At 42.9% G+C, this 23,273-nt stretch overlaps 1 protein-coding gene across 1 annotated transcript in view; it reads left to right on the top strand.

Moving 5' to 3' along the window:
- The first annotated feature begins 2,207 nt into the window (after window positions 1-2,207).
- The window catches only part of auh (AU RNA binding methylglutaconyl-CoA hydratase), a 59,704-nt gene continuing 38,638 nt past the window's right edge, over window positions 2,208-23,273 (top strand). The window contains exons 1-6 of the mRNA XM_014145464.3: window positions 2,208-2,494; window positions 8,100-8,167; window positions 8,247-8,334; window positions 8,742-8,828; window positions 10,811-10,903; window positions 13,064-13,120. Of these exons, the coding sequence (XP_014000939.1) occupies window positions 2,272-2,494; window positions 8,100-8,167; window positions 8,247-8,334; window positions 8,742-8,828; window positions 10,811-10,903; window positions 13,064-13,120 (616 nt within the window). The 5' untranslated portion in view covers window positions 2,208-2,271. The remainder of the gene's footprint in view (window positions 2,495-8,099; window positions 8,168-8,246; window positions 8,335-8,741; window positions 8,829-10,810; window positions 10,904-13,063; window positions 13,121-23,273) is intronic.

Raw genomic sequence — 23,273 nt, 5'->3', positions numbered from 1 at the left:
TTTGCTCATAAGTGTGGGGAGGTGTGTCCCTTTCTGTCTAATGAGATTTTTTCTGGACAATATTTCTGTCCATTTAAGGGGACCCCTTTTGGCCCAAGAGCACCCCTAAGCAAAACAATACTATTTTTAACCCTGGAAATCAGCTGACTAACATACAACTAACTATACAACCCTACCTTGAAATTAGAACATTCCATTTACATATACAGTAAATGAATAATTATGAATAAATTATTGCATTCTGAAGCAAACAAATATATCCCGTTTGAGAACTTGTTTTCTCACAGCAACCAGCCTAACTTGCATTTTGTCAAAAAGAGTTTATTGATTTCGGTCATATGGCCACAACTATAACAAAGTAAAGCATTGAAGACCATGTTGGCTCTGTCCCCAGTATCTTGGTCAAATCAAATAATCAAACCACATTTTATTAGTCACATGCTCTGAATACAGCAGGTGTAGACCGTACAGTGAAATGTTTACTTACGAGCCCCTAACCAACAATGCAGTACAAATAAGAATAAGAAATAAAAGTAACAAGTAATTAAAGAGCAGCAGTAAAATAACAATAGTGAGACTATTTACAGGAGGTACTGGTACAGTGTCAATGTGTGGGGGCACCGGTTAGTTGAGGTAATTTAGGTAATATGTACATGTAGGTAGAGTTATTAAAGTGACTAGACGATAACAACAGAGTAGCAGCGGTGTAAAAGAGGTGGGGGGGCAATGCAAATAGTCTGGGTAGCCATTTGACTAGATGTTCAGGAGTCTTATGGCTTGATGGGAGAAGCTGTTTAGAAGCCTCTTGGACCTAGACTTGGCACTCCGTTACCGCTTGCCGTGCGGTAGCAGAGAGAACAGTCTATGACTAGGGTGGCTGGAGTCTTTGAAAATGTTTTGGGCCTTCCACTGACACCGCCTGGTATAGAGGTCCTGGATGGCAGGAAGCTTTGCCCAGTGATGTACTGGGCCGTACACACTACTCTCTGTAGTGCCTTATGGTCGGAGGCCGAGCAGTTGCCATACCAGGCAGTGATGCAACCAGTCAGGATGCTCTCGATGGTGCAGCTGTAGAACCTTTTGAGGATCTGAGGACCCATCTGAGGACCCATGCCAAATCTTTTCAGTCTCCTCAATTACCATTTATAAGATAATGCCTGGGATGCAAGTCTACAGACACCTAATAATAACAATATTACTATCTCATTAAATCTGGGAAAGTAATCCAACCTCATCACAACAAAAACTACTATACAGTCGGCATGTCTACATTCCTTCACTGTTTGACTGGGGTACTACTGAAATACTTGTTTAAAGACTCCAGTCTCAGTCATTTCAATTATTGAAATACCACATCATTTTCATGAATAGCCTAGCTTAATCAGATTAATACAACTGTCTTTCTTAATCCATTATAAATATAAAACTAAGCCATAGGAGAACAATGGTGTCATGCACAGTCATGTTTTCTAATAGCCAAACTGCTTAATTTCATGGAATGTCATTCCTTGAGCACTGCATACAGGAACAAGGGCAGTTATCATCAGTGGCGGTTCTAGACCATTTCAACTGGGGGGGGCCAAGCTGGGGCCAGTTGTACTGTTAGAGGGGCCAGTTACATTAGACGTTATTGTTGTCATATTGTTTTTCTTCACTGCGTTGCAGGGATTAGCAGGCAAAAGACCATGTTCATAATCATTGAACAATTTATTTGCATTTTCTGTCTAATAACGGATGTAAAAAAAGAAAGATAGCAAAAATTAGTTATGTAAAAATGATTTCATAGTCCACATTTAGGGGGGCCACAATGGGGTCCAAAATTGTTGTCACAGGGGCACTGGCCCCCCTGGCCCCTCCTCAGAACCGCTAGTGATTACCATGTAAAGAGATACAGCACACTGCAGTGTTTACATTTTGTTGGTGGTTTCACTCTTTGATGGACAACCTGAGACCAATGCATCTTGAGTGCAGGTAACAATTCAAGTTGCTTTGTTTTTGTCCTATCTAATGCATGTTTGGGCAAAAATGCATTCGTGCCATAGCTCAGAATTTCACTGTAGTGTTATTACGGCCTCGAAGAAGATACACAGGTCAAAGTGATGGATTTCGATGGAGAGTTTTTTGTTTGTTTGTTTAAACAATTCTGGAGAGAGCATTACTGCATGGCTGTAGCGAGCAGAGGGAATCCTAGTCTGCGGCTTGTCACGTGGTCAACCCCACGTCACGCTCGGTTCAAAGTTGAAAGTCAAAACAACACTGCAGCACTACAGTATGGCGGTTCTTGTGGGTTGCCGAGTCCTTCTGCAAGCTATTCGACCCCAAACGGGTACCATCGAGGGAGTGCGCAGATTGCAGGAGCATACGAAGTCTTTGCACAATGTCCTCAACAACAAACTACAGTACATTCGTCCGACAAGCAATGGAGCGACCCGTCATTACAGCTCCGATATTAAGGATGACTTGAGCATTAGATATCTGGACGGAGAAGATTCAGGTAGCTAGCCATTGCCATTAGTGTATAAAACAATCCCAAATCGTGTTGTTGGTGTAAGACGACTTTGTTTCAGGAAGTGTTTGCCAAATCAAAACGCTATAACAACTCAACGCGACACACTTGAGTTGCCTGCAGATAAAAGCTGCTCTGTTAGCGTAGCGGCTATCTGTCTCTCAACGTCATAACTTTGTCAAAAACAATAGTGACTAATCCTTGAAAGAGAAACATTGTTTCTAAAAAAATATATATGTTACAATGTCCTATGCTAATTACCAAACGTTGAAAGAAAACTTCTAGAACGAATCCTATTTCACTAGTGTAGACTGCAACATGAATGGTTTGGTGAAACCACTAATCACATCACTGGGGCCAAGCTTCCTGACATCTAGGATCTATATACCAGGCGGTGTTAGAGGAAGGCCCCAAAAAATTGTCAAAGACTCCAGTTACCCGAGTCTTAGACTGTTCTCTCTGCTACCGGAGCGCCAAGTCTAGGACCGAAAGGCTCCTTAATAGTTTCTACCCCCAAGCCATAAAACAGCTGAACAAATAATCAAATGGCTATCCGCCTTTGTTTTTACACTGCTGTTACAAGCTGTTTGTTATCTCTGCAAAGTCACTTTACAAATGACCTCGACTAACTTGTACATTGACTCGGTACCGGTACCCCCTGTATATAGCCTCGTTATTGTTATGTCATTTTCTTGTTACTTTTTTATTTAATTTAATTATTTAACTTTAGTTTTTTTCTTGAACTGCATTGTTGCTTAAGGGCTTGTAAGTAAGCATTTCATGGTAAGGTCTACACCTGTTGTACATGACCTATTGCCTACATAGCGGATTTGAATGACTGACACATAACACGAAAGAAAGCTTAAATTGCCAATATTTTCTTTATTTTAGTATTTTTTGGGGGGGACTACTTTGGTTAAACGATCCCCAACTGATCCAATTGTAAAACTAGATAAATCATCTCCAAAAATATTTGTCACATTTTCTCTAGCTATGTCAGAGATAACTATCCAGAAGTCAAGTAAGTAGAAAAATCTTTAACTTTTTCAATGGAAACTGCGCACAACATCCATGTTCAAAGTGACTGCAAGGTGTTTGTCAGTGTCAATTACCTGACTCTTTGCAAAATCTCACCAATTCCCAACCTTGTGATCTTGTCCTAAGGGTGTCCCATATCAATATAAATGATGATGAGTTTGCTATTATCCCTTCAATCCCCAGTCCAGGACTTCCCAGTTAATGTCAAAAGTATTTTGCTCAATTCCTCGCCTGCTTCTCAAAATGTCAGAGAGTACTGCTTCCCTCTGACGTTTTCCATGAACCCCCTTCACCTTTTTTTCCGCTGCTGCTACTCGCTGTTTATTATCTATGCATAGTCACTTTACCCCCTACCTACATGTAAATATTACCTCAATTACTTAAACTATCCTGTACCCTGCACATTGACTCGGTACCGGTATATATATATATTTTTTTTTTTCATTATTATTTATTTAACCTTTAACTAGGCAAGTCAGTTAAGAACAAATTCTTATTTACAATGACGGCCTAGGAACAGTGGATTAACTGCCTTGTTCAGGGGCAGAACGACAGATTTTTACCTTGTCAGCTCGGGGATGATTCAATCCAGCAACCTTTCGGTTACTGGCCCAACACTCTAACGACTAGGCTATAGCCTCGTTATTGTTATTTTGTGTTCTTTAGTTTGTTTTTCTTAAAACTACATTGTTAAGGGCACATTTCACTGTAAGGTCTACCTACACCTGTTGTATTTGGCGCATGTGACATAACACTTGATTTGTTTTGATTGAAGAGGCAAGGAAAATCCTGGAGGAATCTAGAAAAACACTTTTGAAATTCACCCATGGCCATTGGCCTCTGTCTAGAGACATGGAACCAAGAATACATTCCCACGAGCCTCTGTGGGCACAGTGCCATAGTGTTATTGATAGTATTCAGTATGATCACAGACGTAGTAAGTAATGGTGATGTCTCATTATTCCATAGGAAACATTTACACAATAAGGGATCATATTGATTTACGGCGCACCAGATTATATCATTTCCATGTTATATCATAGGACTATGGGTGTACTATATTAAATCATAGTGCTATGGTACTGTACTATATTATATCAGTAATATGGTACTGTACTATATTAAATCATAGTGCTATGGTACTGTACTATATTATATCAGTAATATGATACTGTACTATATTCAATCACAGTGCAATGGTACTGTACTATATTCAATCATAGTGCTATGGTACTGTACTATATTATATCATAGTGCTATGGTACTATACTATATCATGCTACTATACTATATCATAGTACTATGGTACTGTACTATATTATATAGTACTATATTATATCGTAGTACTATGGTACTGTACTATAGTATAGTACTGTACTATATTATAGTATTATGGTACTCTGTCTGCTATTCATGGTCCCCTCTCTGTCTGCTATTCATGGTCCCCTCTCCGTCTGCTATTCATGGTCCCCTCTCTGTCTGCTATTCATGGTCCCCCTCTCTGTCTGCTATTCATGGTCCCCACTCTGTCTGCTATTCATGGTCCCCACTCTGTCTGCTATTCATGGTCCCCTCTCTGTCTGCTATTCATGGTCCCCTCTCTGTCTGCTATTCATGGTCCCCTCTCTGTCTGCTATTCATGGTCCCCTCTCTGTCTGCTATTCATGGTCCCCTCTCTGTCTGCTATTCATGGTCCCCTCTCTGTCTGCTATTCATGGTCCCCTCTCTGTCTGCTATTCATGGTCCCCTCTCTGTCTGCTATTCATGGTCCCCTCTCTGTCTGCTATTCATGGTCCCCTCTCTGTCTGCTATTCATGGTCCCCCTCTCTGTCTGCTATTCATGGTCCCCTCTCTGTCTGCTATTCATGGTCCCCCTCTCTGTCTGCTATTCATGGTCCTCTCTCTGTCTGCTATTCATGGTCCCCTCTCTGTCTGCTATTCATGGTCCCCCTCTCTGTCTGCTATTCATGGTCCCCTCTCTGTCTGCTATTCATGGTCCCCCACTCTGTCTGCTATTCATGGTCCCCACTCTGTCTGCTATTCATGGTCCCCACTCTGTCTGCTATTCATGGTCCCCCTCTCTGTCTGCTATTCATGGTCCCCACTCTGTCTGCTATTCATGGTCCCCTCTCTGTCTGCTATTCATGGTCCCCTCTCTGTCTGCTATTCATGGTCCCCTCTCTGTCTGCTATTCATGGTCCCCACTCTGTCTGCTATTCATGGTCCCCTCTCCGTCTGCTATTCATGGTCCCCCTCTCTGTCTGCTATTCATGGTCCCCTCTCTGTCTGCTATTCATGGTCCCCCTCTCTGTCTGCTATTCATGGTCCCCTCTCTGTCTGCTATTCATGGTCCCCTCTCTGTCTGCTATTCATGGTCCCCACTCTGTCTGCTATTCATGGTCCCCTCTCCGTCTGCTATTCATGGTCCCCACTCTGTCTGCTATTCATGGTCCCCACTCTGTCTGCTATTCATGGTCCCCTCTCTGTCTGCTATTCATGGTCCCCTCTCTGTCTGCTATTCATGGTCCCCTCTCCGTCTGCTATTCATGGTCCCCTCTCTGTCTGCTATTCATGGTCCCCTCTCTGTCTGCTATTCATGGTCCCCCTCTCTGTCTGCTATTCATGGTCCCCTCTCTGTCTGCTATTCATGGTCCCCCTCTCTGTCTGCTATTCATGGTCCTCTCTATGTCTGCTATTCATGGTCCCCTCTCTGTCTGCTATTCATGGTCCCCCTCTCTGTCTGCTATTCATGGTCCCCTCTCTGTCTGCTATTCATGGTCCCCTCTCTGTCTGCTATTCATGGTCCCCTCTCTGTCTGCTATTCATGGTCCCCTCTCTGTCTGCTATTCATGGTCCCCTCTCTGTCTGCTATTCATGGTCCCCACTCTGTCTGCTATTCATGGTCCCCTCTCTGTCTGCTATTCATGGTCCCCCTCTCTGTCTGCTATTCATGGTCCCCTCTCTGTCTGCTATTCATGGTCCCCTCTCTGTCTGCTATTCATGGTCCCCTCTCTGTCTGCTATTCAATGGTCCCCACTCTGTCTGCTATTCATGGTCCCCTCTCCGTCTGCTATTCATGGTCCCCTCTCTGTCTGCTATTCATGGTCCCCTCTCTGTCTGCTATTCATGGTCCCCTCTCTGTCTGCTATTCATGGTCCCCTCTCTGTCTGCTATTCATGGTCCCCTCTCTGTCTGCTATTCATGGTCCCCTCTCTGTCTGCTATTCATGGTCCCCTCTCTGTCTGCTATTCATGGTCCCCTCTCTGTCTGCTATTCATGGTCCCCTCTCCGTCTGCTATTCATGGTCCCCTCTCTGTCTGCTATTCATGGTCCCCTCTCCGTCTGCTATTCATGGTCCCCCTCTCCGTCTGCTATTCATGGTCCCCTCTCTGTCTGCTATTCATGGTCCCCCTCTCTGTCTGCTATTCATGGTCCCCACTCTGTCTGCTATTCATGGTCCCCACTCTGTCTGCTATTCATGGTCCTCTCTCTGTCTGCTATTCATGGTCCCCTCTCTGTCTGCTATTCATGGTCCCCACTCTGTCTGCTATTCATGGTCCCCTCTCTGTCTGCTATTCATGGTCCCCTCTCTGTCTGCTATTCATGGTCCCCTCTCTGTCTGCTATTCATGGTCCCCTCTCCGTCTGCTATTCATGGTCCCCTCTCCGTCTGCTATTCATGGTCCCCTCTCTGTCTGCTATTCATGGTCCCCCTCTCTGTCTGCTATTCATGGTCCCCCACTCTGTCTGCTATTCATGGTCCCCTCTCTGTCTGCTATTCATGGTCCCCTCTCTGTCTGCTATTCATGGTCCCCTCTCTGTCTGCTATTCATGGTCCCCCTCTCTGTCTGCTATTCATGGTCCCCTCTCCGTCTGCTATTCATGGTCCCCTCTCCGTCTGCTATTCATGGTCCCCTCTCCGTCTGCTATTCATGGTCCCCTCTCCGTCTGCTATTCATGGTCCCCCTCTCTGTCTGCTATTCATGGTCCCCTCTCTGTCTGCTATTCATGGTCCCCTCTCCGTCTGCTATTCATGGTCCCCCTCTCTGTCTGCTATTCATGGTCCCCACTCTGTCTGCTATTCATGGTCCTCTCTCTGTCTGCTATTCATGGTCCCCTCTCTGTCTGCTATTCATGGTCCCCTCTCTGTCTGCTATTCATGGTCCCCTCTCTGTCTGCTATTCATGGTCCCCTCTCTGTCTGCTATTCATGGTCCCCCTCTCTGTCTGCTATTCATGGTCCCCCTCTCTGTCTGCTATTCATGGTCCCCTCTCTGTCTGCTATTCATGGTCCCCTCTCTGTCTGCTATTCATGGTCCCCTCTCTGTCTGCTATTCATGGTCCCCTCTCTGTCTGCTATTCATGGTCCCCACTCTGTCTGCTATTCATGGTCCCCCTCTCTGTCTGCTATTCATGGTCCCCACTCTGTCTGCTATTCATGGTCCCCACTCTGTCTGCTATTCATGGTCCCCACTCTGTCTGCTATTCATGGTCCCCCTCTCTGTCTGCTATTCATGGTCCCCTCTCCGTAGTTCTAACATGTTATATGTCTTTTAGGGATTGTCGTCTTTGGGATCAATCGACCAAAGCAAAAAAATGCCATCAGCAAAAACCTTGTCATTCAGGTAGGTATGAACATCCGTGAGGTAGCCTACATTAAGAATGGATGTTATTAGCACCCATTTTGATTGTGTTCTCTGTTAGATGACTGAGGCTGTGGAGAGTGTAAAAAAGAACAGCAAAGTGCGGACTGTCATCATTTGTAGCATGGTGCCTGGGATATTCTGTGCAGGTACACAACAACTTTATATTTTGGGTGACAATGGGGTCGGACAGTTTGAACTATACCCATGATGCATTTACTGTGTAAGTGATAGTCTAAAAAAATTAAAAATAATCTATGGGTATGTCGTTAATTTAAAGACTGACATTTATTAGTGTACATTTGAATATTTCCTGCATGTATTTTTATAACTCGCGGGGGTGTGGAATCAGTTACCTCTAGCCATAATCTGTATACATTTTTGTTGCTTTTATGCTGTCTGTAACTCCTCACCAATTTATGTAACCGATGTTGTAGCGTAGATGCTGGCGGGAAAAGCTGGGGGGGGGGGGGGGGGGGGGGGAGGAGAAGGAGCACATTTTCATTCTATTACAAGATTTATTGGATGACATTGACATGTTGTTTTCTCTGTACAGGTGCGGACCTTAAAGAGAGGGCCAAAATGCACCAAAGTGAAGTTGGACCCTTTGTGTCCAAGGCAAGGGCACTAATCTCAGAACTTGGTGAGGGAATTGTTGACGACTTATTTAATAGGGCCGGAACGGTACCAGTATCGCAATATTTTTCTCCCAATACAAAAGAAATGAAAACATGAAGCAGACCAAACTCTTTGCTACTTTAAACAGACATATTTTTTGTATTATAGAAATTAGATTTCCACAGGGGCGTGGACATCGACTCTAAGGGGTTAAAAACCTGCTGTATGTAGTAAAATATTGTGTGCTATAGCTTGGAAAATCAGTAAATGTGACTCTGGATGACAACATCATGATGTTTTTCTTCTTGCAACATTAGGGACGTTTTCCTAAAGAAGTTAAATCCGCTTCGTGTTTTGTTTCCTTTTCACGATACTAACTAGTATTGTGACGGCCCTAGTATTTCACACAAATTAGTCTGGACATTATGTCCCAAATTGTTTCATGTTCACCCCATTGTCACCCATTTCATCATCCTCAAATCCTTTCGAGTCATTGATGATCATTTTTTCTTGCTCATTTCCTGTGGTTATAAATTCATGCCAGGTGGACTGGAATGAGATGACTCATTCCATTCCATTTTTAGAGTCTTGTTATTCACTAGGCTAGGGGTGTTCAACTCTTACCCCACGAGGTCCCGAGCCTGCTGGTTTTCTCCTCTACCTGATAATTAATTGCACCCACCTGGTGTCCCAGGTCTAAATCAGTCCCTGATTAGAAGGGAACAATGAAAACAAAAACTGTGGAACTGGCTTGGAGGTCCAGAGTTTAGTTTGAGGGCAGCTAGGCTATATGGGATAAACACTGAGCTGTCACACTGCACCTACAGTGCATTCGGAAAGTACTCAGACCCCTTGACTTTTCCCACATTTTCCCTTTTAAAATTGATTAAATTGTTTTTTTCCCCTCATCAACCTACACACTATACCCTTTAATGACAAAGCAGAACAGGCTTTTAAATAACAAAATGGAAATATTACATTTACATAAATATTCAGACGTAAGTATTCTTTACTCAGTACTTTGTTGAAGCACCTTTGGCAGAAATTATAGCCTTGAGTCTTCTTGGGTATGACGCTACAAGCTTGGCACACCTGTATTTGGGGAGATTCTCCCATTCTTCTCTGCAGAACCCGATGGTCACCTCCCTGACCAAGGCCCTTCTTCCCCAATTGCTCAGTTTGGCCAATCAGCCAGCTCTAGGAAGAGTCTTGGTGCTTCCAAACTTCTTCCATTGAAGAATGATGGAGGACACTGTTCTTGGGGACCTTCAATTGTGCAGAAATTTGTTGTGACAGAATCCTGTCTCAGAGCTCTACAGACAATTCCTTTGACCTCATGGCTTGGTTTTTATTCTGACATGCACTGTCAACTGTGGGACCTTATATAGACTGGTATGTGCCTTTCCAAATCATGTCCAATCAATTGAATTTACCACAGGTGGACTCCAAGTTGTAGAAACATCTCAAGGATGATCAATGGAAACAGGATGCACCTGAGCTCAATTTTGAGTCTCATAGCAAAGGGTCTGAATACTTATGTAAATAAGGTATTTCTGTTTTTTATTTCTTATACCTGTTTTTCTTTGTCATTATGGGGTATTGTGTGTAGATTTGATGAGGGGAAAAAAACTATTTAAATACATTTTAGAATAAGGCTGTAACGTAACAATATGTGGAAAAAGTTAAAGTGTCTGAATACTTTCCCGAATGCGCTGTATGTATTTACACATTGGTTTACACAAGGTTCAGTGCTTCAGGGAGATGTGTTCATATTGCCTGTACACATTTTACACTGTTGTGATTGAGGGCTAAGGACTCATTGCTAATTCGTAAAGTGGTTTATACATATTTCATTTTGTTATTGTTTTATGTTGTGGATGTGTGTGAGACATGACTGTCTTCAGAGAGATGATCGATGACATGTCTTCTTATCTTCTTTGTGTCTACTGGAGGAAAAATGTTTTCCATCATACTCCATTTTGACAAATATCCCGCGTTTCTGTGTAGGTAATCTGCCCATGCCAACGATCGCAGCTATCGATGGAGCCGCCCTTGGTGGTGGTCTGGAGATGGCTCTGTCCTGTGACATCAGAATTGCCTGTAAGTAACCCATTGTGCTAAAATGGGTGTGCCGGTGCTTGTATGTAAAACAGGTACATATAGGTAGCAGGTAGCCTAGCGGTTAAGAGTTTTGGGCCAGTAACCGAAAGGCCACTGGTTCGAATCCCAGAGCCGACTAGGTGAATAATCTGTCAATGTGCCCTTGAGCAAGGCTCTTAAACCCTAATTGCTCCTGCAAGTCGCTCTGGATAAGAGAGTCTGCTAAATGACTAATATATAGCGGTGTAGCATAGACATTACAGTACACACAGCTAGAATTTCTCTAGAGCCTCCAAAGATTCATACTAGTAAAACAAAGTGTTGACACAGTGTCTTTGTGCTGGGTCGATTATGAGACATGATAACATTCCTGTTCAACAGAGTTAATGTACATGTTGTTTTCAAATACTGTACTTCTCTAGTTGACAAATGATCACGAGCAAATATAAGCGAGTGTACATGCCCCCACATGCCCTGATGGATGAATGAATAGACTGTACAGAACAGATTTAGTAGAATTTACCTGACCTATATTTAGTTTCCCCACATTGAGAGATTAGACTATGGCAGTTGGTTGATTCATTCACTGATGAAATTAGTATAATTTGATTTAGCGTTATGATATTTGTAAGATGAATGCCAATCTAAAAACATCACTGTATTTGATCAAATTGTTGTTGAATGTACATGTTGTTGTCCTCGTCAAGCATGACAAGTCCCTTCTATTGAGATGCACACGGCTTCCATTTGCTGGAGCGAATCAACACTCCATCTTTAAAATTACCAAGGAACAGATGTCAGTGTGTGCAATGTTTTTCCTCAGCATCAGAATTAAATCTGTTCCTCGTTTCTAGCACGTCACTCCCCTTCCCCGTACGAGAGAGCTGCGATATTCCGTATGCTTTCACACATGTTCTCTGATGAGTTTATTAGCATCTATTTTAAGCATCAGATTGGATGGGGGGGGGTGTTCACAAATGAAAGTGGCTTTAAAGTTTCATGGCATCATAGCACCACAGATGGATGTGATCATGCATGCCAGACTTGAGTGACTGAAGAGTCCTCTCTGAATGAATCAACTGTCGACAGCCATAGAGGTTGTCATTGTTTTTAGTGAGGGATGAAACTAAAGTATTTTGTGAGGGCTGACTCAGTAGCTGTGTGGTTCTTGGTGCCTGGGTGGGTGCATAAAACATTTACAACCTAGAATGTATAAGTCCCTCCTTTATTTACATTAAAGATACCTGCAGCAGTTCTGTGGCCTGTAAGCCAAAAGGTAAACACAAAAATAAGGGTGCAACAACGGTATGGCAGATATGTTTTTAGACATTGCCGTCTGTTACCGATATCAATATATTGTGCATCCCTACTCATGCCACATATTACACCGTATGTAGGGATGGAGAGCAACTTACACAGTCTCTCTTGTTTCCCTTGTTTTTGCAACAAACAACTAGACTTACAGTCTTCCATATTTCCCTTGTTTTTAAACGACACCTGCAATGGTAAGAAAGCATACCCAAACACACTTCAGCCCAGCTTGAAACAAAAAGGGGAATCAGGTGCTCGACTCAGGGACTACGCTAAATATTCTTTACCCCAGGACACTTCAACTGGTGAAATAAAGAAAAAAGAGCACTTTGTTTCTGCATTATTCATCCAATATTTATTGTCAGGACATGAACAGGCTTACCTTCCTGCAATGGATTCACTGTATAAGTTACTGACTTTCCTAAACTGGGTGGTTCGAGCCCTGAATGCTGATTGGCAGACAGCCATGGTATATCAGACCATATACCACTGGTATGACAAAACATTTATTTTTACTGCTCTAATTATGTTAGTAACGAGTTTATAATAGCAATAAGGCACCTCAGGGGCTTGTGGTATATGGCCAATATACCACGCGTTGCGTAGCGCCGAAGAACAGCTCTTAGCCGTGGTATATTGGCCATATACCACACTCCCTCAGGCCTTATTGCTTAAGTATAAGTCACTCTAAATATACATATTCAAGCCAAGGAATGTGTGATTTGTTAGTTTGCCCTGAGCCGATGCCGGAATTCCCTTTCTATTGTAAGGAAATGGATCAAAGATGTTTGTCTAGAACTGATTGATTCCAGATATTCTAACTCTGTCACATTTCCCTTTTTTTTGTAGCTAACAATGCAAAGCTCGGCCTGACTGAAACCAAACTCGCCATCATTCCAGGAGCAGGTAAGGTTTCATTTCCTAGAGTGCTGTTGTGCCTTTGTGTGCTAAGACTACAATTCGTGAAATTGACAATCAAACCAAAAAATGCTTGCCTTTCAAATTTGACCACAAGCGATATGGTGAATGTACAACCTCTTTCTAAATTACACTGTTTTGTATTCCTAAGAAATGTCAATCTCAAGTGCATGTTGTTGTTTGAAATAAATTACGGCATTTGTCCAGGTGTGGCGACATTCTCTCTCTTGGCTGTTAACACGTCCTATGTCGATGGGCCACATGGCTTTTTCTTTCCCAGAATCCCCGAGAGTTCTTTATTTAGTATCCCTGGTGTACCAACTCTCAAATGTTGGCCAGATATGACTGTTGACTGGGTCAATTTGGATAAAATGGTGCACCGCATGAAAATGTACACAAAGATACAGTGAGGGGAAAAAAGTATTTGATCCCCTGCTGATTTTGTACGTTTGCCCACTGACAAAGAAATGATCAGTCTATAAATTTAATGGTAGGTTTATTTGAACAGTGAGAGACAGAATAACAACAAAAAAATCCAGAAAAACGCATGTCAAAAATGTTATAAAATGTTTTGCATTTTAATGAGGGAAATAAGTATTTGACCCCTCTGCAAAACATGACTTAGTACTTGGTGGCAAAACCCTTGTTGGCAATCACAGAGGTCAGACGTTTCTTGTAGTTGGCCACCAGGTTTGCACACATCTCAGGAGGGATTTTGTCCCACTCCTCTTTGCAGATCTTTTCCAAGTCATTAAGGTTTCGAGGCTGACGTTTAGCAACTCGAACCTTCAGCTCCCTCCACAGATTTTCTATGGGATGAAGGTCTGGAGACTGGCTAGGCCACTCCAGGACCTTAATGTGCTTCTTCTTGAGCCACTCCTTTGTTGCCTTGGCCTTGTGTTTTGGGTCATTGTCATGCTGGAATACCCATCCACGACCCATTTTCAATGCCCTGGCTGGGGAAGGAGGTTCTCACCCAAGATTTGACGGTACATGGCCCCGTCCATCGTCCCTTTGATGCAGTGAAGTTGTCCTGTCCCCTTAGCAGAAAAACACCCCCAAAGCATAATGTTTCCACCTCCATGTTTGACGGTGGGGACGGTGTTCTTGGGGTCATAGGCAGCATTCCTCCTCCTCCAAACACGGCAAGTTGAGTTGATGCCAAAGAGCTCCATTTTGGTCTCATCTGACCACAACACTTTCACCCAGTTGTCCTCTGAATCATTCAGATGTTCATTGGCAAACTTCAGACGGGCATGTATATGTGCTTTCTTGAGCAGGGGGACCTTGCGGGCGCTGCAGGATTTCAGTCCTTCACAGCGTAGTGTGTTACCAATTGTTTTCTTGGTGACTATGGTCCCAGCTGCCTTGAGATCATTGACAAGATCCTCCCGTGTAGTTCTGGGCTGATTCCTCACCGTTCTCCTGATCATTGCAACTCCACGAGGTGAGATCTTGCATGGAGCCCCAGGCCGAGGGAGATTGACAGTTCTTTTGTGTTTCTTCCATTTGCAAATAATTGCACCAACTGTTGTCACCTTCTCACCAAGCTGCTTGGCGATGGTCTTGTAGCCCATTCCAGCCTTGTGTAGGTCTACAATCTTGTCCCTGACATCCTTGGAGAGCTCTTTGGTCTTGGCCATGGTGGAGAGTTTGGAATCGGATTGATTGCTTCTGTGGACAGGTGTCTTTTATACAGGTAACAAGCTGAGATTAGGAGCACTCCCTTTAAGAGTGTGCTCCTAATCTCAGCTCGTTACCTGTATAAAAGACACCTGGGAGCCAGAAATCTTTCTGATTGAGAGGGGGTCAAATACTTATTTCCCTCATTAATGCAAACCAATTTATAACATTTTTGACATGCGTTTTTCTGGATTTTTTTGTTGTTATTCTGTATCTCACTGTTCAAATAAACCTACCATTAAAATGAGAGACTGATCATTTCTTTGTCAGTGGGCAAACGTACAAAATCAGCAGGGGATCAAATACTTTTTCCCCCTCACTGTATATTTTGGTTGCGGAATTGTTTAATGTGGCATGAAAAACAGAGCTTATGACAGTGTCTGTGTCTCTGTCTAACCTAAAAGAAAAGCTGCTCCGATATGTAAGCAAGGGAGAGAGATTTGTGTCCTAGAAATGTATGTGGTAAATGCCTGTTTGTTTCCTGTCTTTTATCATCAATTGTAACAAGGAAGGAACACACTTTGCATTTGTTCGCCTACAAATGTACACAACTCTGAACTGCTCTGGGTCAGCCTTTTATTAGGAGTAGCTTACACTGACTCATTCTAGCGCATATTCCTCAACAGTTTTTATTGCACATACAGTATGCTACCTAGACTCTTTGGACATCACTTAACCAATATAATTGTGGCATATTTGCAACATGAATTGATGAGTAGTTCTAAGGGAGGTCACAGTAGGGAACTAGGTCAGTCCATGTCTGATTGAGCTACGCTGGTGTTGAACCCCCTCCAAGGATTGTTTAATAAAACCAGCTTACATCTCCCCAGTCTAAGAGTAGAGAAGCATCAACATAGGTCTTGCGTCTGTTTATAGCTATTAGCTGCACAGCCACCCAAAGGGGAATGGAGAGAATTTTGAAGATGTGTAGACTGCTAAACCTGTCGACCATAACGAAACTTAGTTTACTATGGTAGACTGCATCTAACGGCTTTAAGGAAGTGACGGCTGCGTTCATATAGATGATGTCGCCATAGTCTAGGACCAGTAGGAAAGTCGACTGAATGATCCGCGTTCTACTATTAAGAGGCTTGACCTGTTTCTATCTTTCTTGTTTCTATAGAAGAAGTCCCTTTTTATTTTCAGATTAATACTTAACTCATCAATGTGTTTTTTAAAAGGCAACTTGTTGTCTATCCAGATACCCCCACCAATGTACCACCAATGACATTTCTCTCACTCAAATGTATGGAGCATCATGTTGGGCCTATCTGTCACAGAGATATACATATGTCTGTCTGCTGTCTGTTTGGATCTGACCTGTTTTCTACATTACATAGAGCATGTCAGTCATTTCTGAGGCACCACCAGCCCATTGCTGTACGATTCATCAGGGTTGATGTCAGAGCTTTGTCTGTCTCTGTTCAGTCTCATCCAGGGATTCAGGTGCCCTTTGTCTTCGTCTCTTGCAAGGCCTAAGGGATTTAGCTCTTGACATTTCGCTGGCTGCCTCTCTGAAATCAATTTCTCTCTGCTGATCTCTCCTCACACTTTATTTTTGTGGGATATTTGACAGCCACAGTTGTCACACGTTTCATAATTTTTTAAGTCAAATTTGACTATTGAGGATTGACCTAATGATCTGGCAATGGCCTAAAATGTATCATTGACGTTTTAGTAGTGATTTGTGTTCATTACAGTATCAATCGTGTCCACGGAAAAGCTCTTGCAGCACCAAAAGTTTCCCAAAATATCAGATTTGATGTAGATGGATTCAAACCCAAATGAACTTTAGGATGACAGCTGGTGATTGCATCACATGCAACTCATTGTTGCACTATTTACTTAAATCTCGTATAAATAAACTCTGCCTTCTCGCTGGGCATCGTTTAAAACTTTACATATCACTTCCCCTTAAAAAAAGGTTTTTGGGGGGATTTTTTTGTTGTGGGGGGGGTATAAAAGGTCCTCTAAATTAAGAGCAACAAAGAGCTCTTGAGGTTCTCCAGTATCCACAGATCCCTGACCACCACAGCTGAGAAACTGAAGGAAGTCAGTCCAAGCGTGTGTCCCAATAATATCTCCTTTCTCCTGAAGTGTGTACTTGCATTGGATTGGTGTAGCCATAGGCTAGTGGGAGTTTCCACCATATTTCTTACACCTGTCATTTCCTTTCAATTCAGCAAAGGGAACGGAACAAGTGCACACTTATGGAGGAAGGAGAGATAATTGGGACATTATTCAACACTATCCTCCCCTCCCACTCCATCAGGCTGAAGGAGCTTCTAGAGCCCTGTAAAAGCAGTCATTTTATTATTCACCCCAAACATTCTCACAAATGTAGTTTTTTCCATGTTGTTTTTCCAGGTTTCAGTTTTCAAAATGTTCAGGTTTTTGCATTCAAAATCACACTTTTTGAAATAGAAGAACAACAAAAATGTATGTTTTAAGTCCACAACATTGATTAACCCACATCAGTAGACCACTTTTTAGCTCTGGGAAAAATCTAAGAAATGTTGATTTTTTTTAAAAACATTTTAGTAATTTAGCAGACGCTCTTATGCATACATCCAGAGTGATTTACAATTAGTGCATTCATTTTAAGATTTCTAGGTGAGACAACAACACATCACAATCGTATCAAGTACATTTTCTCTGAATTTTGGGTGTAGTTACCTCTTTAATGCAAGTGCATACCATCCAGAGAGCATTGCTTTGGTGATGTTTCTTTAGTGCTCATGGGATTGCAGAGTTTGCAAAACAAATGGCCACTGGAATGATGCCAATAATCATAATTTAATTCTGCCAGGTAAGGCATAGGCTACTTTGTAGTTAACATTTAATTGAAAAGTTTTTTGGGAAAGCCTTTCCATCTACCAGCAGACAGTTATTGTTATCATTATTGCTAATGGCTACACAAAGTGTAGACTAGACATACCTGCGCCACACAACACACACAGACGGGAATTCCTGTGGCCTTTAAGAAAGTTGCAGGAAAATACAAATCACTGATGCAATTTTGTTAATGTTTTATGATTAACTTGGACAAATTAAATAATTGTCTAAGAAGTTCAATACATTTAGTTGAGTTCCTACTAAGTTCAATACATTTAGTTGATATCATACTAAGTTCAACACTTTTTTGAAAATTGTTGAATTCCATTTTAATGTCTGGAATCTGTGATTCTGTCTGCGTTTTCCACAACATAGATTTTATACAGGCCCAAAGCTTCACTACAACAGCTGAATAAACCTGTGGCCAAGCAGCGGATCAGAGAAGACTGCCTGTCTTCTAATGAGGTCTCACTAATGCACCCAAATGCCTTTTTTAAAATCTCTATTGAAATTTGAGAGTGAGATAAAGCATTCTTATCTAGGCCTCTATAATTTGGAGAGAGAGAGAGAGAGAGAGAGAGAGAGACTTTCTTTCCTCTGCCTATTGCTCTCCACCTGGTTGAAAATAGGTCACCAGATCCTTGGCACCCGTCCAAGTCTTTGGAGATTTATTCACCGCTGCCGCCACACTCCCTGGAAATGTGGGGGTGGGGAGAGATCAGCAGGATACATTTTTTGTCTGGCTGGCGTGCCATCCTGTACCCTCAAACACATTTACTCTCTGACCTGTTATTAAGCGGCATCTATCTGAAGGGCTGTTGCAGTTACCCATGGAAATGTCTGGCCACTCGCCCTCCAACCTGTCCATCTGTGTGTGCGCTGTCTGTCTTTCTGTCTCTCTCTTTGTGTGTGAGCTGTCCGTCCATCTTTCTGTCTGTGTGTTGTGTGAGGGTTTCCATGAGGAAAATGTGGGGGAAGATTTTAATTTACTGGCCGTTTGAGAAATGTACCGGTGCGTAACCCATTAGCATTCATCTTAACATACCATGCAACTCCTGTAATGAAACATCCAATAAAACATCATTTTCAAACGTTTGCCAAAATGCAGTTTTGCGAGAAAACACTGCACCTGATGTGAACGGTATATAATAGAGATGAAAATCTCCCTCAGAAACGTAGGAAGAGGGTGAATCTAAAGATGTAACAACTAGGACGGGTTGCTAAAATGACTAGGATTGGTTAGGGGAGTGTTTGGCGGGGGGGCGGGGGGGCTTTACTTGGCTCATCACGCTCTAGCGACTCGTTATGGCGGGCCGGGCGCCTGCAGGCTGACTTGGGTCTTCAGTTGAACCATGTTTCCTCCGACACATTGGTGCGGCTAGCTTCTGGGTTAAGCGGGCAGGTGTTAAGAAGCGCGGTTTGGCGGGTCATGTTTCGGATGACGCATGACTCGACCTTCGCCTCCCGAGCCCATTGGGGAGTTGCAGCGATGAGACGAGATTGTTATTGGATTGCAATTGTATATCACGAAATTGGGGAGAAAAATAAGGTAAAATTAATAATAAACTATCAAATATATATTTTTAAACATATAGATTCAAGATGTGGAGAGGTCTGTCCATAATAAAGAGATACTCTGCTTTTTTGACACCACATTAAAAGCAAGTTCTGCAGGCTCCAGGTTTGCGTTATCTTGATTATTGTCCAGTCGTGTGGTCGAGTGCTGCAAGGAAATAACTAGTTAAGCTGCAGCTGGCCCAGAACAGAGCGGCACGTCTTGCTCTACATTGTAATCTGAGGGCTAATATAAATACTATGCATGCCAGTCTCTCTTGGCTAAGAGTTGAGGAGAGACTGACTGCATCACTTTCTTTTTATAAGAAACATTGTGTTGAAAAATCTAAATTGATGCATAGTCAACTTACACACAGCTCTGACACACACTTACTCCAACAGACATGCCACCATGGGTCTTTTCACAGTCCTCAAATCCAGAAAAATTCAAGAAAGTGTACAGTGCTGGAGAGGAAGGCAGACGTTTTACGTGTCCCCTACCCAATTGTATTTTTTTTTGTTCGTTTATTTGCAACTTATTTTTTTACTTATTTTGTACATAATGTTGCCACTACCGTCTGTTATGACCGAAAATAACTTCTAGACATCAGGACTGCGATTACTCACCTCGGACTAGCAGAATCCTTTTTTTCCTTTCACGAGTCTGACGAGCCTGACGCGAAGGATACGCTGCTTTCTTGGGAACAGGCCCAGATCCCCATGATTTGCGTGAAGAGGCGGAGAAAAAGGGGCCGAAGGGTGGGCTGCCTTCTGAGAATTTGTAGGCGAACAAATAAACCCCCACTTCCTTCCATTCTGCTAGCAAACGTGCAATCTTTGGAGAATAAAATCGCTGACCTACGCGGAAGATTAAACTACCAATGGGACATTCAAAACTGTAATATCTTATGCTTCACGGAGTCGTGGCTGAACGACGACACTATCAACATACAGCTGGCTGGCTATACGCTGTACCGGCAGGATAGAACAGCGGCGTCTGGTAAGACAAGGGGCGGTGGACTATGTATTTTTGTAAATAACATCTGGTGCACGATATCTAAGGAAGTCTCGAGCTATTGCTTGCCTGAGGTAGAGTATCTCATGATAAGCTATAGACCACACTATCTACCTAGAGAGTTTTCATCTGTATTTTTCATAGCTGTTTACATACCACCACAGTCAGAGGCTGGCACTATGACAGCATTGAATGAGCTGTATTCCGCCATAAGCAAACAAGAAAACGCTCACCCAGAGGCGTCGCTGCTAGTACCCGGGGACTTTAATGCAGGGAAACTTAAATCCGTTTTACCAAATTTCTATCAGCATGTTAAATGTGCATCCAGAGGGAAAAAAACTCTACTCCACACATAGTGAAGCATACAAAGCTCTCCCTCGCCCTCCATTTGGCAAATCTTGCCATAATTCTAGCCGCCTGATTCCTGCTTACAAGCAAAAATGAAAGCAGGAAGTACCAGTGACTAGATCAATAAAAAGTGGTCAGATGAAGCAGATGCAAAACTACAAAACTGTTTAGCCAACACAGACTGGAATATGTTCCTGGGATTCCTCCGATGGAATTGAGGAGTACACCACGTAAGTCATTGGCTTCATCAATGAGTTTACATACACCTTAGCCAAATACATTTAAACTCAGTTTTTCACAATTCCTGACATTTAATCCTAGTAAAAATACCCTGTCTTTGGTCAGTTAGGATCACCACTTTATTTTAAGAATGTGAAATGTCAGAATAATAGTAGAGAGAATGATTTATTTCAGCTTTTATTTCTTTCATCACATTCCCAGTGTGTCAGAAGTTTACATACACTCAATTAGTATTTGGTAGCATTGCCTTTAAATTGTTTATCTTGGGTCAAACGTTTTGGGTAGCCTTCCACAAGCTTCCCACAATAAGTTGGGGGAATTTTGGCCCGTTCCTCCTGACAGAGCTGGTGTAACTGAGTCAGGTTTGTAGGCCTCCTTGCTCGCACACGCTTTTTCAGTTCTGCCCACATATTTTCTATTGGATTGAGGTCAGGGCTTTGTGATGGCCACTCCAATACCTTGACTTTGTTGTCCTTAAGCCATTTTGCCACAACTTTGGAAGTATGCTTGGGGTCATTGTCCATTTGGAAGACCCATTTGCGACCAAGCTTTAACTTCCTGACTGATGTCTTGAGATGTTGCTTCAATATATCCACATAATTTTCCTTCCTCATGACATTCATCTATTTTGTGAAGTGCACCAGTCCCTCCTGCAGCAAAGCACCCCCACAATATGATGCTGCCACCCCCGTGCTTCATGGTTGGGATGGTGTTCTTCGGCTTGCAAGCCTCCCCCCTTTTTCCTCCAAACATAACAATGGCCAAACAGTTCATTATGGCCAAACAATTCTATTTTTGTTTCGTCAGACCAAAGGGCATTTCTCCAAAAAGTATGATCTTTGTCTCCATGTGCAGTTGCAAACCGTAGTCTGGCTTTTTTATGGCGGTTTTGGAGCAGTGGCTTCTTCTTTGCTGAGCGGCCTTTCAGGTTATGTCAATATAGGACTCGTTTGACTGTGGATATAGATACTTTTGTATCTGTTTCCTCCAACTTTTCGCACCAAAGTACGTTCATCTCTAGGAGACATAACGTGTCTCCTTCCTGAGCGGTATGACGGCTGCGTGGTCCCACAGTGTTTATACTTGCGTACTATTGTTTGTACAGATGAACGTGGTATCTTCAGGCGTTTGGAAATTGCTCCCAAGAATGAACCATAAATGTGGAGGTCTACAATTTATTTTCTGAGGTCTTGGCTGATTTCTTTTGATTTTCCCATGATGTCAAGCAAAGAGGCACTGAGTTTGAAGGTAGGCCTTTAAATTAATCCACAGGTACACCTCCAATTGACTCAAATGATGTCAATTAGCCTATCAGCAGCTTCTAAAGCCATGACATCATTTTATTGAATTTTCCAAGCTCTTTAAAGGCACAGTCAACTTAGTGTATGTAAACTTCTGATCCACTTGAATTGTGATACAGTGAATTATTAGTGAAATAATCTGTCTGTAAACAATTGTTGTAAAAATGACTTGTGTCATGCACAAAGTAGACTTGCCAAAACTATAGTTTGTTAACAAGAAATTTGAGGAGTGGTTGAAAAACGAGTTTTAATGACTCCAACATAACCAACTGGCCAACTGGCAAGTGTCTTCATGACATTTTCAACCTCTCCCTGTCCGAGTCTGTAATAACAACATATTTTAAGCAGACCACCATAGTGTCTGTGCCCAAGAACACTAATGTATCCTAACAGATCCACAGATGATGCAATCTCTATTGCACTCCACACTGCCCTTTCCCACCTGGATAAAAGGAACACCTATGTGAGAATGCTATTCATTAACTACAGCTCAGCGTTCAACACCATAGTGCCCTCAAAACTCGTCAATAAGCTAAGGACCCTGGGACTAAACACCTCCCTCTGCAACTGGATCCTGGAATTCCTGACAGGCCGCCCCCAGGTGGTAAGGGTAGGTAACAACACATCTGCCACACTGATCCTCAACACGGGGGCCCCTCAGGGGTTCGTGCTCAGTCCCCTCATGTACTCCCTGTTCACTCATTACTACACGGCCAGGCACGACTCCAACACCATCATTAAATTTGCCAATGACACAACACAAGCCTGATCACCGACAACGACGAGACAGCCTATAGGGAGGAGGTCAGAGACCTGGCCATGTGGTGCCAGGACAACAACCTCTCCCTCAACGTGATCAAGTCAAAGGAGATGATTGTGGACCACAGGAAAAAGAGGACCAAGCACGCCCCCATTCTCATTGATGGGGCTGCAGTGGAGCAGGTTGAGAGCTTCAAGTTCCTTGGTGTCCACATCACCAACAAACTAGCATGGTCCAAGCACACCAAGGCAGTCGTGAAGATGGCACGACAAAACCTATTTCCCTTCAGGAGACTGAAAAGATTTGGCATGGGTCCTCAGATCCTCAAAAGGTTCTACAGCTGCACCATTGAGAGCATCCTGACTGGTTGCATCACTGCCTGGTACGGCAACTGCTCGGCCTCCG

The sequence above is a fragment of the Salmo salar genome, chromosome 01 (assembly GCF_965601325.2).
Source record: "Salmo salar chromosome 01, fSalSal1, whole genome shotgun sequence".
NCBI lineage: Eukaryota > Metazoa > Chordata > Actinopteri > Salmoniformes > Salmonidae > Salmo > Salmo salar.
This window is presented reverse-complemented; position numbering and strand designations above follow the sequence as displayed.